Genomic DNA, 15,972 nt, shown 5'->3' with positions numbered 1-15,972 from the left:
AAACCACTCCAAATGACATTTTTTTCCGCTATGAACATTTCTCAATGCGTTCTTGATGCGAAAACGTGGCAAAATGACATATGTGAAAAAAAAAAAAAAAAGTTGCTGCCTGCATGTGACTTGCGCAGTCGAAAAAGTGACAACTAAACATGCTGCAACTGCAAATCAAAATGAAAGAGACGACACTTGGATGTTGGAAAACAAAGAGACTACCTCCTTGAGGGTTTCTATTAATTTTAAATTGTAAATGTGTGCATTGCACCAGTAAATGTCCGTTAAATAATCCCCCGTTTCTTTTTTGCACTTTTCTCAAAACATGCATTCGACCACTTGCAGTTTTGCGGTCTCAGTATCTCGGCACCCAAAGCACGTAGAGCTTAATTTTTTTTTTTGCAATCGGAAGCTGAAAGTATGCTGTGTGAAATGTTGGAAACAGATTTTTTTATTTTTGAAAATTAAAATTAAATATTTTGATGAGTTTACTGCCACTCGGTACACACAGCTTTGTATACTGATATAGACCTTTGCAACGAGGACCTCCTGGGCGTCACCATATTGCTCGCTGGGCTGTTGTGTGCTCCTGAAGTCAAGACGGTGGAGGCGGCAATGGAACCAGTTTGCAACAGTCCAGAGGAGTCGTTTTGACAACCTCCTCGCTCGATGCAAAGGTCTATAAGGCTGCAAAATGAGTGCTAATTAACATATCGAGAAACTTTTCCCAACATTTTATTCTTTATTCTTCTGGCTATCTAACCATGCCTTAATTTTAAGTTTTTAACAACCCAAGATTTCAGAATATAGGCCTTAAGGGGGGACACGGGTCTTTGGGACCAAAAAATGACCAAAAAACCGATTTTCTGAAAATGGCATTTTTGGAATCTGTGGCTATTAATCTACAAGTTCACCAATTTTCTTCTTCCAGAAGTCAGTATTTTCAGCATAATAACGAATTGAAATCATCGCGCGGGCTGAATTTGCGCAGCAGCAGACGATAAAACGGCACATTTTTCGTTGCGCGCAACTGCCGTTCCGCCGGACCGATCTCGGCCATGTTAGGCTCGTTTGAAAGAGCGCTTTCTGGGTTTCAATTTCCCGCCGCTAGCGCTTGTCTGCCCTCAATGGCCACTGAGAAAAATAACCACAAAGAAAAACGAAAACGCGGCATCTGATTCGCTGCTGAGCGCACGTGACTGCAACTGAGCCATCCGATTGGCTGATTCTATCGCACGTCGTCTGCTTGCGGCGGGCCAGCAGCCGTTGAAAGCGTCCGAGACGCCATTTTGTTCTGAGTCGAGACCGAGGCGAGACGATGCCCCTCAGTAAATTCCGCTCGCGCCACAAATTCGGCAAAAAGAAGAAGAGTGCGCGCGGCGACAACTTTCGGAACCGTCCTGCGGCACCCGAAAGCTCCGAGGATGTGCAGGAGCCAGCGGCAAGTCAAGAAGTCCCCGCGGCCGAAATAGGCCTAGCGAGCTCGGCGGCGCCTACGCCCAGCGGACGCGTCCGCCACGACACGACGATGCTGCAGCCTTCGGACTTGATTGAAAAGAAAAGAAAAGCCGAAGGAATGCTGCAGGAGCTGGGTTCAACCGCAGCGACGAAGAGGAAAGCGGATTTCATCGCCACTTCTGATGCCCGTCTTCTTGACGCGACCGGCGGTTGCCGTGCGGACGATACGACGTTCACTGTTGTGAGTTTGGAGTCGCTGAACGAACTGTTGTCTGCTGTGAAATGTAAAGTGTGTGGCGGGGATGTCCATATTTCAAAAGGAAATCGTGAATATGGTCTAGCCGTTAAACTCTCTCTCGCGTGCGTGATTTGCGGGGACATTTCATCGGCATGGAGTTCGCCGCGCGTGCAAGGCAGCCAGAAGATAAATCCGTTTGCCGTGAATATCCTTGCTGCACGCGCGATGCAAAGTACCGGACATAGGCAAACGGCGCTGAATGATGTGTTTGCGGCGATGAACATATCTCATCGTGGCCTGCACACGAAAACGTGGCAGGACTACGTAAAGAGTAAGCTGACGCCCGCAGCAGCACGCGCAGCCGAAGGAGTGTTGAAAGACAGCGCCCGTTCTGTTCGGCAACTCTATAACGAGTTGAACCTTGACAACCCCGGGAACATTTCTGTCTCTTTCGATGGTTCATGGATGACCCGGGGTCATTCATCCCACATCGGTGTCGGCGCCGTAGTAGAACTTTTTACTGGACTGGTACTTGACTATGTAGTTTTCAGTAACTTTTGTGCTGGGTGTGAGCGTGGGCCCAAAGAAGGTGACCCGTCCTATGAGGCGTGGAAAGAAAGCCACTTGTGCCAAAAGAACACGGACAAAAAGTCCGGTGAAATGGAAGTTCAGGCCGGACTTGTTTTGTTCGAAAGGCCACTGGAGAAACATGGCCTTAGGTACACGACCATGCTCTCAGACGGCGATAGCCGCACATTTCTTGCATTGCAAGAATCAGCTGTGTACGGCTACATCGAAATCAGCAAAGAAGATTGCACAAACCATGTGCAGAAGCGGATGGGAACGGCCCTACGCAATGCAATTGCCAAGCATAAAGGTGATGCAAAAGAGAGCTTGAGTGGCAAAGGAAAGCTGACAGGCGACCTTGTCACCAAGTTGACATCGTATTACAGCTGGGCCCTGAAGTCCCATGCTGGAGATGTTGGGGCAATGCATAAGGCAGTGATGGCTACCTATCATCACGTAACCTCCAATGATACCGTGTCAAATCACACCCTCTGCCCGACAGGCGCAAACTCGTGGTGCCGCCAGAATGCTGCTGCAGCCAAGGGAGAGCCTGCTCCCAAGCACAGATAAAGTTTGCCACCACATGTGTGCAAAGCACTTTTGCCTATTTATGAGCGTTTGGCAGACCCAAAGCTGCTAGAGCGGTGCCAGCAGGGAAAAACCCAGAACAGTAATGAAAGCTTGCACTCCCTAATATGGTCACTCGCACCAAAGGAGCGCCATGCGTCACTGTTCTCCGTTCAAGCAGCTGTTGCGGAGGCTGTTGTCCGCTTCAATGCAGGAAACCTACAAGCATGCTCAAAAATACTGAGTGAGCTAAATATGAACCCTGGCGTCCAGAATATCAGGAGGATGGCTGAGAAGGACAGGCGCCGAACAGCCGAATCAGTACGCAAGCGTGCCTCTGCGGAAAACATGCATCGGGCACTGAAAAAGCGGCATTCTAGTCAGCCCAAGCAGTCAGATTACATGCCTGGTGCATATTAGCTGTCTGCAAGTGTAAATATGTATATATCTTTTCGAAATTTTGAATAAATTGTGCCTAGTTTGTTTTTTCCCATTTTCTCAAAACTCAAATTTTGGACACTTGGCTGGTTTAGTTCGTCGATATCTCTGCATCTAGGACAGATAGAGATGTAATTCCTTTTTCTACATAAAGCTGAAGGTGCAGTGAATGCAATGATCGAAGCAGAATTCTTTATTCAAGCTTCAAAAATTTTTTATTTTGCCAAGTTAATTGAAGCATGATAGGCACGTCTTGAAGGACAACTTTCAAAGTGCAGCAAAATTGCTAATAAGGGTAAAATGGAAAAACTGCTTTGATCATTGCACTCTTTGGTCATTGTACTGTACCGCCATGCATTAAAAATGATGTTTTATAGAGGCGTTTTTTTTGTGCGGAAGTACTAATTAAATTAATAATTAATATTATTATCTCGGGAATTAACTGACATAGAGAAAAACAAGTTACATTTTTGAAATCAGCATAAAAATCTGAACAAGAGGGTATGATTTTATCAGGATTGGCTTTAAAATAATGAAAATAGCTCTAAGACCAGTGTCCCCCCTTAAACGATGGAAGTTGATTATTAATTACAGTGGAGCCCCGTTCACACATTTTTGACAAGACCGGGAAAAAGAAACGTAACAGCCGGGAAAACGCAACAGTGAGGAAAGTTATGAAAAATTAATGAGAACAGTACAGGCATTGACTTGAAACTTTTTATTCAGCTTAAAAATGAAAAAAAAAAGTCTTAAAAAATTGAAAATGGTGGATTGCATTTTTTTTTTTTGCTCGCTGAAAAGCACCACCCGTTTCTCAATCGCCTGGAAGGCCGCATTGGTGTCACTGTCGCTTTGAGGTGCGACGTACCTGTGGAGGAGGTCCAGAGTTCTGACGGCTTCTTCAAAGTTCGGTTCTGTCAACTTCTCAGAATTGTACAGCTCGTGCTCCTCGTCATCGCAGTCAGTGCCTTCACTCGTGACCGAATTCGCAACGATCTCGGCAATGCTGTGGCACTCTTGACGTCACGACGGCAGCATCCACGGTGACATAGTCGTCATATGGGACTCCAGTGGCACTCGGCTAATTCATTGCCTCACAAGATACTTCCAACCCTTCAGCCTCTGTGTCAGTTTCCATAGGACAATAGCGCACTTTGCGCTATGGCCCTGTCCCTTCCTCGTCCTTTGTGATTTTGAGCGCTTCGCTATGTTGACGATGAACCAACAAGCCCAAACATTTTCCCTTCTGAAGTGCTTTCATATCACTAGTAAATGCAGTACTCTCGTTAATTCAGCCTTCAAAAGACCAGAAAAAAAAATATTCTGAACTAACCGTGACCTAATTGGGCTGAAAAAACTACCGAAGACTGTTGCCATCGCAGTAATTGTATCAGGTGAATGCCTGCATGATGGTTGTCTGCATTTGAAATGAAGCCGAAATGAGAACGCCATTTTTCTTTCCAGTTTCATCAGGTATTTTATTTTGCATACACTGTCGTCAAAGCACTTTTCCCAAAAGGAAAGGCTCGCGTTGTTAAAATGGCCCGGTCTTGTTTTTAAGATATTTGAAAAGTTACGGTATATTCGGTAATTTTCGGATGTTCAGAAAATTACAAATCGAACATAAATATAATAACAAACATATTCGATTCATATTCAAAATGTCGAATATTTGCGTGTCAACAGTTCTAATTCTTACTTCCCTTTCTACGAAGCACTCACTTTGTGTCCCATAGTCGAGTTGCAAAGTGAGACAGATGACATTGTTGTCATCAGCACCTGTTCCAAGAGGGCCATTGAAGCCCCACCGGGATGAAGCAGTGGTTTGGGTGCCCAACTGCTGTGCCCAAGGATGCGGGATCGAATCCCGGCCAAGGCTGCCGCTATTCGGTGTAGGCAAAAAACAGGGCGTCTGTGTGCTGTGCGATGTTAGTGCATATTAACGAACCACAGGTGGTCGAAATTTCCGGAGCTCTCCACTACGGCATCTCTTATAGCCTCAGTCACTTGAACATTGAACCAGAGCTCTCTAACGTTACCGGTTGCGAAACTTCCACCATGTATAAAAAAAAAACGACTGTTTCAATTGGTCAAAATTTAGGTGTCTATGAATATTGGCGGTTCCTCCGGTCATTAAGGAAACTGTCTAAATTGTACACTTTCAGATTTTTCATGAATGCACAATCGCCATGAAAATAAAATGAACATGTTGCAGGAGCGAAAATTCTTAGAAATAAAAGCCGTAAAGGTGATTAAGATGAAAAAGAAGACAGAAAAAAAGGTGATTTCCAGAAGGCAATGATGGCAATAGCAGAAAGCTTCCACTGACTGTTTCCAGATGGCGTTGCAATTCGTAGGCAGCGGAAAAGTGCCTGCTAAAACCAGCCACTTTTTGAAATGGAGTTTCCCAACTGGTATGATCCGAAAGCTCTGCGTTGAAAATCATAAATCAGACCAATCTATTACAATTTTTCTCATATTCCAGGGGTCACTATGGATCACTTGACCCCCACATACCGTCCTCTCATGCACTGCCTTCGCAGATGGTGATTGGCGGGGCATTCTACCCCAACTACTTCGTCCAAGAGGACATGGACGAGGCCAGTGTCTGCAGGGGCCTGACGACCGACCCGCTGAGCACGGTCATGCTCTCGGGCGTCCCCAACAATGAAGGCGTCCTATACGACCATGCGCTGCGCCAGCTGCTGGCGCCCTGCGGCTGCCGCATGAAGATAGTCTTTGAGGACTCGCATGCCACTGTCGAATTTCAGCAGAAGGAGCGGCAGGACGGGGTGCTGCCCGCGGTCTACACGGCGGTCAAGATGCGCCAGTTACGCGTCCCGCTCGAGCTTACCCTCTTCCCACCCGAGGACGCCCAGAAGAAGCTGGAGAGGCTGCAGCAGCTGCGCTTTGGGGAGGGCGCGAGCACCAGCAACGACAAGAAGCTCAAGTCAAACCGGTGGGTGTCACCATTTGGTAGCCACTGCAGAGTAGTAGTGTCGTCACCTGCAAGTTCTCTTAACAGTTTTTGGTAGTGCTTTGGCACTGGCGTTGCCATAATTGCAGGACGCTCCGACGAATGCACTTTGACAAGATGGCGACCGTTTGTGCGCCGCTGATGCTGGCAGCAGACGACGCAGGCGCGTCGGCCAATGAGATAGCATGCTTCAGTCACGTGCACCAACTAGCAAATAGCATCGCGTATTTGGACCGCTTCTTGGCAGCATTTTCTCCCTCATCCTATAAGAGCAAAGGAACAGCAACAGCGCGAAAATTAAAACGAAAAGCAGCTCTTCCAAGTGAGACCAAGATGGCACTGATCGCTGCAGTAGGATGATAGCATGTCGCAGAAAAAGCTCTGTTCTTGCGCGAAAATTTCCCCAGAATGGGCTCGAATCTAAGTTTTGTACTCATTTTAGAGTGCAATTATTGACTCAGGAGGTTAGAAAATCCGCAGCCTTGTAGAAAAACAACTGCAGATTTCGAAAAATTTGTTTCTGAAAAATCATTTTATTGGCAATCTTTTTCGCCTCAAAGAGCTTCCTCTCCTTTAATGAAAACTTGGTTACCTGCAGAAGGGATGTACAGTAATCCCTCCATTTTAGCAGTAATCCCTCGTTTTAACGAAATAGCTTTATTCGAAATATCTTCCGGTTCCACCCCAAACGCATTTATTTTAAGCCACATTACTCAAAGTTCACGAAGAGCTTGACCGGCTTACAGTGAAGTGGCGAGTGTAGGCATCGCCGAGTGGCAGCGACGCTTTTGCACATACAGCGGCAACCGCATGAGGCAACAATTCCCGGAGATGTGTCACGCGATGACGACGCCAACGCCTGTCATTGCCGCTGGCGCACACCGCACGGAGCGATAGGACTCGGCTACAGAGAGGTGCGTTTTCAGCATTGCTAAGTTACCGTCGCCTCATCGTTCGGTCAGGGGGAGTACAGCTGCGCTATATCCCGTTTCTAACAGCAGCATGATGTACGATACAACACTGATGAAATTGTAATGCATCGCGTTAAAAAAGGAAAACAAGAAGAAAGGTCACAGCACAGCACTGCGGTACTACACTTCGATGCAGACGTGCATTGCAAGCAGTGACTTTCTCTTGCTCCTTTCGAAAATTAACAATATCAAACCACAGTAGCTTCTTTTTTTCCTTTACCACCCTACCAATCTTTTGCTGAATTGTCTCGATGCACTTATATGCACGGATCAGACGAGGTGAGCGTCTGTGGGTCCGTCGCTCAAACCAGACTACGAAAACACCCCCCCCCCCCCCCCCCCCCCCCAAAAAAAAAAAGAAAAAAAAAAATGTCCAGAATGGAAGTTGAGTACCCCTGCCTTTTGCGATTAGCTGCCTTACGAGCTACTTTCGGGCGATACGCGAAGTTCTCTAAAAGCCCAGAACTTGAGCGACAGCAACGAGCGGCAATGCCTTGGCGGCCCTCAGCCCACCGTGCGACGTCGTCACGTGGCTTGTCACCCGGTCGAAACCGTATCGCGGGTGATCCCCATGATAGAATCTACACCAAAATGATCATTTTCTGATGCTTTGCGTTGCCAGAAAACCGCGGCCTCTTGGATGCATAAGTGGCCAAAAGACCACGGGCAGACTTTTGCCGTAGCATATCATGGGGTGCGTTCAATGAGCAAATTTTTACCGCGCTAAAGAGCACTTCTGGCACTATCACAAAAGAAAGCATCCATCCTTAGCCTTGTTACTCTTTTGTTGGCTGAAATCGATGGATAGCATTCCGAAAACACGAAGAATTCTAGCGTCGTTGGCGGCGAGACAATGGCATTTGCGCTGCTACCCAGCGTCCCGCACACCTCCCTCTCCCCCCTCTCCCCCTTACAACTCTGCTCCCCCCACCTCCGGAAGCGACTTCGCCTTCCCTCCCTGAGATAGGCATCTGCGCATGCGCCTCTATTCTCCTGCCTTTCTTTCCTCTTCACCTGCCCCCTCCCTGCATCCACTTCTCTCTCCCCTCCTCATTCGCTCTCCACTGTCTGCGAGCCGTTTCAACACTAGCCCTCGCTTTTGCACTGCCGGTTTTGAGTGATGTCGCTGCTCCTCCCTCCTTCTGCCCTCCCAAAGCCTTCCCGCGCTTCATGCTTTTTGGAACTCCGGTCGCCTTTCTTTCGTCTGCACACGTGAAGCCCGCCATTGCAACCATCATCATCACCAGCATGCTCTGACGAGGACAGCGAGATGGCCTGAAGACATGACCACATTTTGAAGCTTCTGCCTTCTGTTTCGCCCGCCGCTTTCACTTCGGCACCGACGGCGCATACATTTGGATTCGTGCTGCAGGCCATGTGATTGCGTGTTATTCGTAGTGCTTCGTTAGCCTTGCCTCGCGTTTGCTTTTGTGCTCTAATATTGCATTTTGACTTGCTTGCATTTCTGGTGTAATTAAACCCCGTCTGCTCTAGGTTTTTTTCTAGTGGTCGCTTATATCGAATTACCGCTTATAATGAATTTGCTGTCCCTCTGATTTCGTTATAATGGGGGTTTACTGTAGTTTTGTTTGCATTTGAAATCGGGCTGTGCTTCGAAACTGTCTGGGGAATCATTTTGGGCTTTCCTTTGCAGCTTGGTTGTTGTGCCACCGCCGAGCCACATCAAGACAGTTCCACTGCCACCTACCAGCCAGATGACAATCAACATCTACTGCACTCACGTGAGCACTTCTCGCTTCGCGTTTTATACCGTAAAATCTCGTTGAATCAGCCCCCCAATAATTCGGGAATTCAGATAATTCGAACTGGGAGCGTTGTTCAGGCCAAAGCCCGTGTAAGTCTGTCGCATCGTATGCTCATTAGTTTGGACATGGGGGGGGCTTCACTCCAGTTGGATTTGGACGGGTGGTCATGTTGTGGTACCGCCTGCGATTACCGAAATAGACCTCCCCAATGCTTATTTGCATAGAACGGTGTTGCCCGCACTCTTTGTTAACACTGCGTCAAGTACGACGACAACGATCGTAGTTTTCCTATTTCCTGAATATATTATCAGGAATTTTAGCGCCAGCGGCAATGCCCGCTATCTTATGATTCCTGTGAGTGGCAGCTCGCATCATTCGCCCGATATGGGAGAAGGCTGACGTCTATCCGAAGAAAGCGGAATGCGGCTTCCAGTAACTGGGCATGCCAACCACAGACTTGCTGCTTGTCGAAGAGTATGGTAGATTTACAAACTGTTTTCGAACTGTGGTTAGCAAAGTAATTCCAATCTGACACAAAGGGACACTAAAGAATTTGAGAGTCATCACTGAGTTGGCCATAGCTAATAACTGATATGCCAGTTAGTAGTTATCGATTGACTCCCTATCGATATTAATGGTAAGTGGACACCTTGAGAGGAAATATTTTGTAGACAGGCACATTCCTCACCATGAACATATTAACGTCGAAGCATTAACATTTGCGGTGACGCCTCGAGTACTTCGAGCAGGTTGACAACGAGATATAAATGAGTCCCGGCGCCAACAAAAGTTCAAAACAAGTGGGCCACCTGCAGCGGAAATGCATCTACCGCTTTCTCATCGAAGCGCCTAAACTGTTGCGTCACCCCCGCGAACTATGCTGTATCAAGGCATCGGTTGGCGCATCTAATATGCCCGCTTGCTTTGAAGAATGCGACCATGCAGTCATGATTGTTATCGCGGCAGTTACGCCAGGACAGTGACGAGGCATGCGGAGCAAAGGGAGAGTTGCGCCGGCAGGGAGCGTGCAGATGCGCGTGACGACTTCCTGCTTTCGGCTGGCTCGTCCAGGCGGCGCTGACCCTGAGTATTTTCATGGACTGGGTCCTCTGTTTACTTCTGTCCGCACCTGTATATTACTTACGGTACACCATGGTGGCTCAGTGGCTTTAATGTTTCTTTGCACAGTCCACATTGGCTGTGCTGTATCTCAGCTGCGGCTGCTGCATTTTAGCGGAAGCAAAATGTTAGCATTCCTGTGTTGCTCTGCGGAGTTAGCCCGGGCAGTTGAAATCAGTGCAGAGGATCCTTTTCATTGTTTGCTTGCCTCTCCAGGAGATTTAACCCTACTCACTAACACCGCCTGCTATCTTTGGCGCTTATTTCCTTCGACAGGTGGTGGACTGCGGCCACTTCTATGCCCACTACTCGGACCAGGTTTACCAGACCGAGGAGCAGCACATGAACGAGATAATCAACCACAACAGAGGCCAGAACCTGAAGGTGAGTAGATGAAGCGCAATTGGTTTTAAAGGCGGATTTCAAGGAGGGACACAGCTCTTTGAAGTTGAAAATTGGTGTAAAAAATCGGATTTTTTATTTCTTCATTTTCGCGGTCCTGAGACGTTTTCGCAACTGTCTACAAATTTTGGTAGAAAATTACCACTCATTTCACACGTTACAGCGTTCCAAAGTTGCAAATCTGAACGCTTGGCCCTTTAAATTGAGGTCAACGCACGCCGAGTTTTAATCGGCCGCAGATCAAAAAATATGCGCTCCACCGGCATAATTTTGGTCTTGTTCAAAAGATCGTGATTCAGGCTATTCCCATGTCACGATTAGCTTCTGTAAGCGAACACCCAAAACAGAAAACAAAGGGACAAAATTGCGCGAAACACACGCTGCTATCGGACTCCGAAAGCATGTGACCAAAATAGCCATTTTTGGTTGGCTGCCGGCGCCAACTGCTTGCGGCCTGGCGCCGTTTTAAAAAGTCGCGTAGTTGGGCCTAGCTGGTTTAACGACATCCCGTCATTACAACCACGGCACTAAACGCGGAAAATTTAGGTTCGAGCTTCACACTGGCACAAAAAACAACGGAAGGTAGAGATAAGAGGTGTTATCCGCAATCAGCTCCCAGATGGGCTTGATAAGGGCGTAGCCGGTGGTGCTTGGCATGACAGAGCAAGTGATTTCCTCAAGGCGATTCCTGCTGCGTACGAGCATCGTAATCATGACGATGCAGATTAAGATGTGATACCTGAGCTGTTTTCATCAGATCGAGCACTCTGAAAAGTTAGTGGCAGGGCGGCTATGGCGATTGCGGAACATCGTCACGCGCAGCATGTGGAATCGCAATTCGCAAACCTCATCGAAATAAATTTTATTCTCATTTGCAGGGGCATTTATCTCGATGGGAAAGGGTGCATTCACACCAAAAACCAGTCATAACTCATTTTATCGAGTTGCTGTTAGCCTTAGTAATTCAAAAATATGCCAAAAACATTTTCCGTCGATTTCTCAAGATAGAATTTTGGACACAGTCACCATTTTAAAAGAGCGATATCTCAGCTTCAATAGCAGCTATCGCTGTAATTGTTTTTTTGCCATAAAGATAAAATCATAAGTTCTGCACTAACACTGCTTTTTAACCATTTTGCCAAAATTATCAAAATAAATCATTTGCCCCAGTCACCAAAATCGGCTTTTTCTTTGGCAAGTTTGACAAGCTACAACTTTCTTTCAAATCACCCAGAATGCTCGTTTATGTTTTACTGCAGTCCTTCATGATTCTAGATTATTTAAGGGGGGATGAGGGTCTTAAAAACTTTTTTTTTATTTCTTAACCTATCTTGCTGAAAATTTCCACGGTGATATATCTTTGAATGGTGATTCCAAATATGTATTTAGATTTGAAATACCTCATCTAGACATGAAAATATGGCAAGATAATGTACTGCACATAGTGTCTTTTCTTACGGGCCATTACTGCAATTTCTTAATTAAAAAAACTGGTTTTAAAAATATGCTGTCATTTCCAAGAGCCTACTGCACATCCTAAAGCTAAGGAAATTTTTAAGAAGTCATTATATAGGTAATGAATGAATAACAAAGTTGGGAGAAAAAAGACAATGTGGGAGTAATTAGTTTACATCTGATCTAATTGCTAGTCTATCAGACTTTATCGAAAACGGAAAGCTTTAGGATGTAGCTGAGATTTTACTGAAAAAAATGATACCAAGTTCAATAAAATCCGTGCATGCAAACATTATGAAAAGTTCCGTAAGGCAAGGCTTTTTACCAAATAAACAAAGCTGAGAAAACTGCATTCAAAGTTTTACTCACTGTGCCACTTTTGTTTTCCAATCACATGGAAAGATTTAATGCTTTAGCATGCAGCCCAGTTATTGGTGAACAAAATGACACCAAATTTACATAAATCTGTTCATGTAATGGCTGTGAAAATCTATGTATGGCATTGGCACTTTACAAAAAAATGATGCTCAGAAAGTCACTTGCTACAGTCTCTGAATCTTAAATCATTCACATAAGTCCTGGGCAGTAGTCGAGTTTTGTCAGGCCTGTGCCTCTTGGCCATCTTCTTCTTCACCTTTTCACTATCGGTGTGACCCTTATCAGACCTGCACAGCCTCTGTTTATCTTTTTCAAGGCTCCTACGAATGAGGCACCTGCCAGGGCTATAACCAAGCTGCTCTGCAACAGCTCTGCTGGTTGCTGCCATCCCTTGATTGAAGCGAGAAACTGCTTCTGCAACAGCCCTTTGAACAGCCAGCAAAGAGTCATGCGTGTTTTTAGAGCATTGGCTCCAGATAACAGAGTTCAGGCACTCGATAGCATTCTGTGTCATGCCATTTTTGCAGCGCTTCAAAAGGGCCTCGTCGCCCAGCCTGGCAAAAACTGGCTCAAGCGCAGTGCGAACATGGCCTGGCAGAGGGTTTTTGTGTGGTGGAGGCTCCACCTGGTTTGCCAAAGCACGATTGAAGGCACACCATGAATCAACTCCTTGAGGACAGCAACTGTGATCTGGGGCTTCATCTGTTGAGGTCAGGTGCAACAGCGTAGCTTGCACTGCCTTTTTCATGCCTGCGACGTCGCGGCTATGGCTCCGCAAGGCATACCCATAGTAATTGGTGATCTTTTTTATCTTTTCTTGGGTAAGGTTGCCCTTTCCACCAAGAGATTGCCCTTGTGCCTTCTTTTTCCCAACCAAGTTGCGAAGAGCCGTCCCCATCCGCTTGTGGACATGATTGAGGCAGTCCTTCTTTTCGATGGATATATATCCATACACGCCTTCCTGGGTCAATGCATGAAATGTGCGGCTATCACCATCCGAAAGTATGGTTGTGTACCGCAACCCATTTTTTTCCAAGGACCTATTGAATAAAATCATAGCTGCTTCGGTCTCCATTCGTCCGGCATTGCAGTCAATGTTCTTCATACACTTGTGGTTCACAGCCCAGTCACCGTAACCATCATCACTGGGATCAGGTGCCCCTTGGCACCCGCGCCCAAGCCATTTGTTTTCGATTTGAGCAGAAGTGTAAGTCATTCGGAGATACAGCGATTACAGGGTAGCCTATTTATTACTGTACCTGGGCGAGGTCAGCCATTCGCGTCACCTGCAGTACGTGCGAGTTGTCTGTCTTGCGCATCAAGATTTTACCTTCTATGACCCAGGCATACTTCCAACCCTTTTCTTTTTTTGCCTTCAAAGCGTGGCCCAGTAGCACTTTTTTTGCCGGGCACAAATGCTCGTTAACATAGACTGGTGAACTCTTTTCTTCTGAGCTGTTGAAACCCAGGTGAAATGTGTTTAGTCTTTGTTTTTTGGCAGCTTTCAGCATTTTGTCTCTAGCGGCACGGGAATGAAATTTGACCACCACATTTGACTCTTTTTTGTTCATCGATGGCACTCGGTGAACGACATCAATGTCACTCTCACTGATTTCAATTTGCAAATGGCGTGATATATCTGTCAAAGTAGCGACAAGGTTTTCACCCTGGACTACAGGAAGCCCCTTGATTTCCAGATTACTTCTCCTGCTGTACTGCTGCAAGTCAATCACCTCTTTCTTCACGTCTTCTAGTTCTTTTGAGAGGCGATCGTTGTCTTTTTTTATTTCTACGCTTTCAGCTTTCACATATTTCAGTTCCTTTTTCATTTCAGCTATTTCTGCCTTAAGCTCTTCAAAAATTGTGTTAATGAACTCCATGGATTTCCGCACTGGCTCAAGCTCATCTTCAATTACCTTTTTGAGGGCCTCTTTCAGCTCTAGCTGATTTGTCTCAAAGTGTGCTGACATGTCAGCAAGTGCTTTCACGACTTCCTTTATAGTCGAAGGTGCCTTGTCTCCCATAATATCATGTACAGACGGACGGAGCAGTCCAAGAGCCGCTATATAGCAACAAGCACCTTAAGTAAAAGAAGGCTCACACACGTACCTGCACAGAATGAAGCAGGCAGTTAGTTACAGCTCAACGTTACGGCATCCTGGACTGCTCCGGAATGGTGCTGGGGATGGGCTAGACAGCGGATTTTATAGCCTTCCTGTGACGTCGATGGCCCTTCAAGCTGCGCAAGCGCAGCTGACTGCCGGATGATAAAGTGTCGCCGACGGCCCTCCAACAGTCCAACAGCAAAGCGCAGGCACAAACAGGTATCTGGCGGACGCAGCACGTGGACGCTCGGTGTAGGCAATAAGCAGGATTTCAGGCGATGGCTTGAGGATTTTTTTCCCGATGACAGGCTGCACAGAATGAAGCAGGCAGTTAGTTGCAGCTCAACGTTACGGCATCCTGGACTGCTCCGGAATGGTGCTGAGGATGGGCTAGACAGCGGATTTTATAGCCTTCCTGTGACGTCGATGGCCCTTCAAGCTGCGCAAGCGCAGCTGACTGCCGGATGATAAAGTGTCGCCGACGGCCCTCCAACAGTCCAACAGCAAAGCGCAGGCACAAACAGGTATCTGGCGGACGCAGCACGTGGACGCTCGGTGTAGGCAATAAGCAGGATTTCAGGCGATGGCTTGAGGATTTTTTTCCCGATGACAGGCTGCACAGAATGAAGCAGGCAGTTAGTTGCAGCTCAACGTTACGGCATCCTGGACTGCTCCGGCTTGGGCGCGGTCAGGTATCTGTGTTACACTGCAACATCCGGAGTGCTAGGAAAAACCTCGATCATTTGGTTGCTTATCTGTCACATTACTCGTATCGTTTTGATGTTATTGCGCTGACAGAAACATGGCTCAAGCAAGGTGAAACTGTTGAAATTCCTGGTTACAATTTCCTCTCGCGACCGCGGGATAGTGTATCACGTGGTGGTGGCCTCGCACTTTTTGTTCGAAAAGGGATCGACTACTGCTGTAAATGCAATGCTAGTTATGAAGCAGGTGTAGTTGAAACACTGTTCATTGAAATGAAGTGTGGCATCATTATAGGTGTTGTTTACCGCCCACCTAGCGCTTGTCTAAACAAATTCTATTCCGTAATGGAAACTACGCTATTATCACTTGCGACGGGTAAATCGTCTTTGATTGTATGTGGTGATTTCAACATTGATTTGTTGAAAGATGATTGCCGTGATTACCTCTTGCTGATACAGTCCTTTAACTTGACAAATGTTATAGATGTGCCAACTCGAGTCACTAACCAATCCGCCTCTCTGATTGACCATGTGCTTTGCAACAAGGACATAAATGTGTTTGCTGGTGTGTGCGACATTGCCATCTCAGACCACAATCCCATCTTTATTCTTTATCCCTGTGACCCTTTGCTTTATCCTCCCAAGCAGTTTAAAAAACGTACCACCCGAATCGATTACGCTCAAGTGCGATCGCTGCTTCAGTGCACAGATTTCGAAGGCGTGCATGATGATGACATAGATATTGAATATCAATACCTGATAAGGAAAATCACAGACGTCATTGACCGATCCACTTACACATACACTAGGCGTAACTACGACCATGGTATATGCCC

At 46.6% G+C, this 15,972-nt stretch overlaps 1 protein-coding gene across 3 annotated transcripts in view; it reads left to right on the top strand.

Annotated features, from left to right (window-relative positions):
* Positions 1-15,972, top strand: part of spn-E (tudor domain containing 9 protein spindle E) — a 153,491-nt gene that overhangs the window by 66,128 nt on the left and 71,391 nt on the right. For all 3 annotated transcript variants that reach the window (XM_084582928.1, XM_084582930.1, XM_084582929.1), the window contains exons 21-23: positions 5,803-6,218; positions 8,862-8,949; positions 10,369-10,476. In XM_084582928.1, the coding sequence (XP_084439054.1) occupies positions 5,803-6,218; positions 8,862-8,949; positions 10,369-10,476 (612 nt within the window). The remainder of the gene's footprint in view (positions 1-5,802; positions 6,219-8,861; positions 8,950-10,368; positions 10,477-15,972) is intronic.

Source organism: Amblyomma maculatum, chromosome 10 (assembly GCF_055883805.1).
Source record: "Amblyomma maculatum isolate TAMU_Amacu chromosome 10, ASM5588380v1, whole genome shotgun sequence".
Lineage (NCBI taxonomy): Eukaryota > Metazoa > Arthropoda > Arachnida > Ixodida > Ixodidae > Amblyomma > Amblyomma maculatum.
This window is presented reverse-complemented; position numbering and strand designations above follow the sequence as displayed.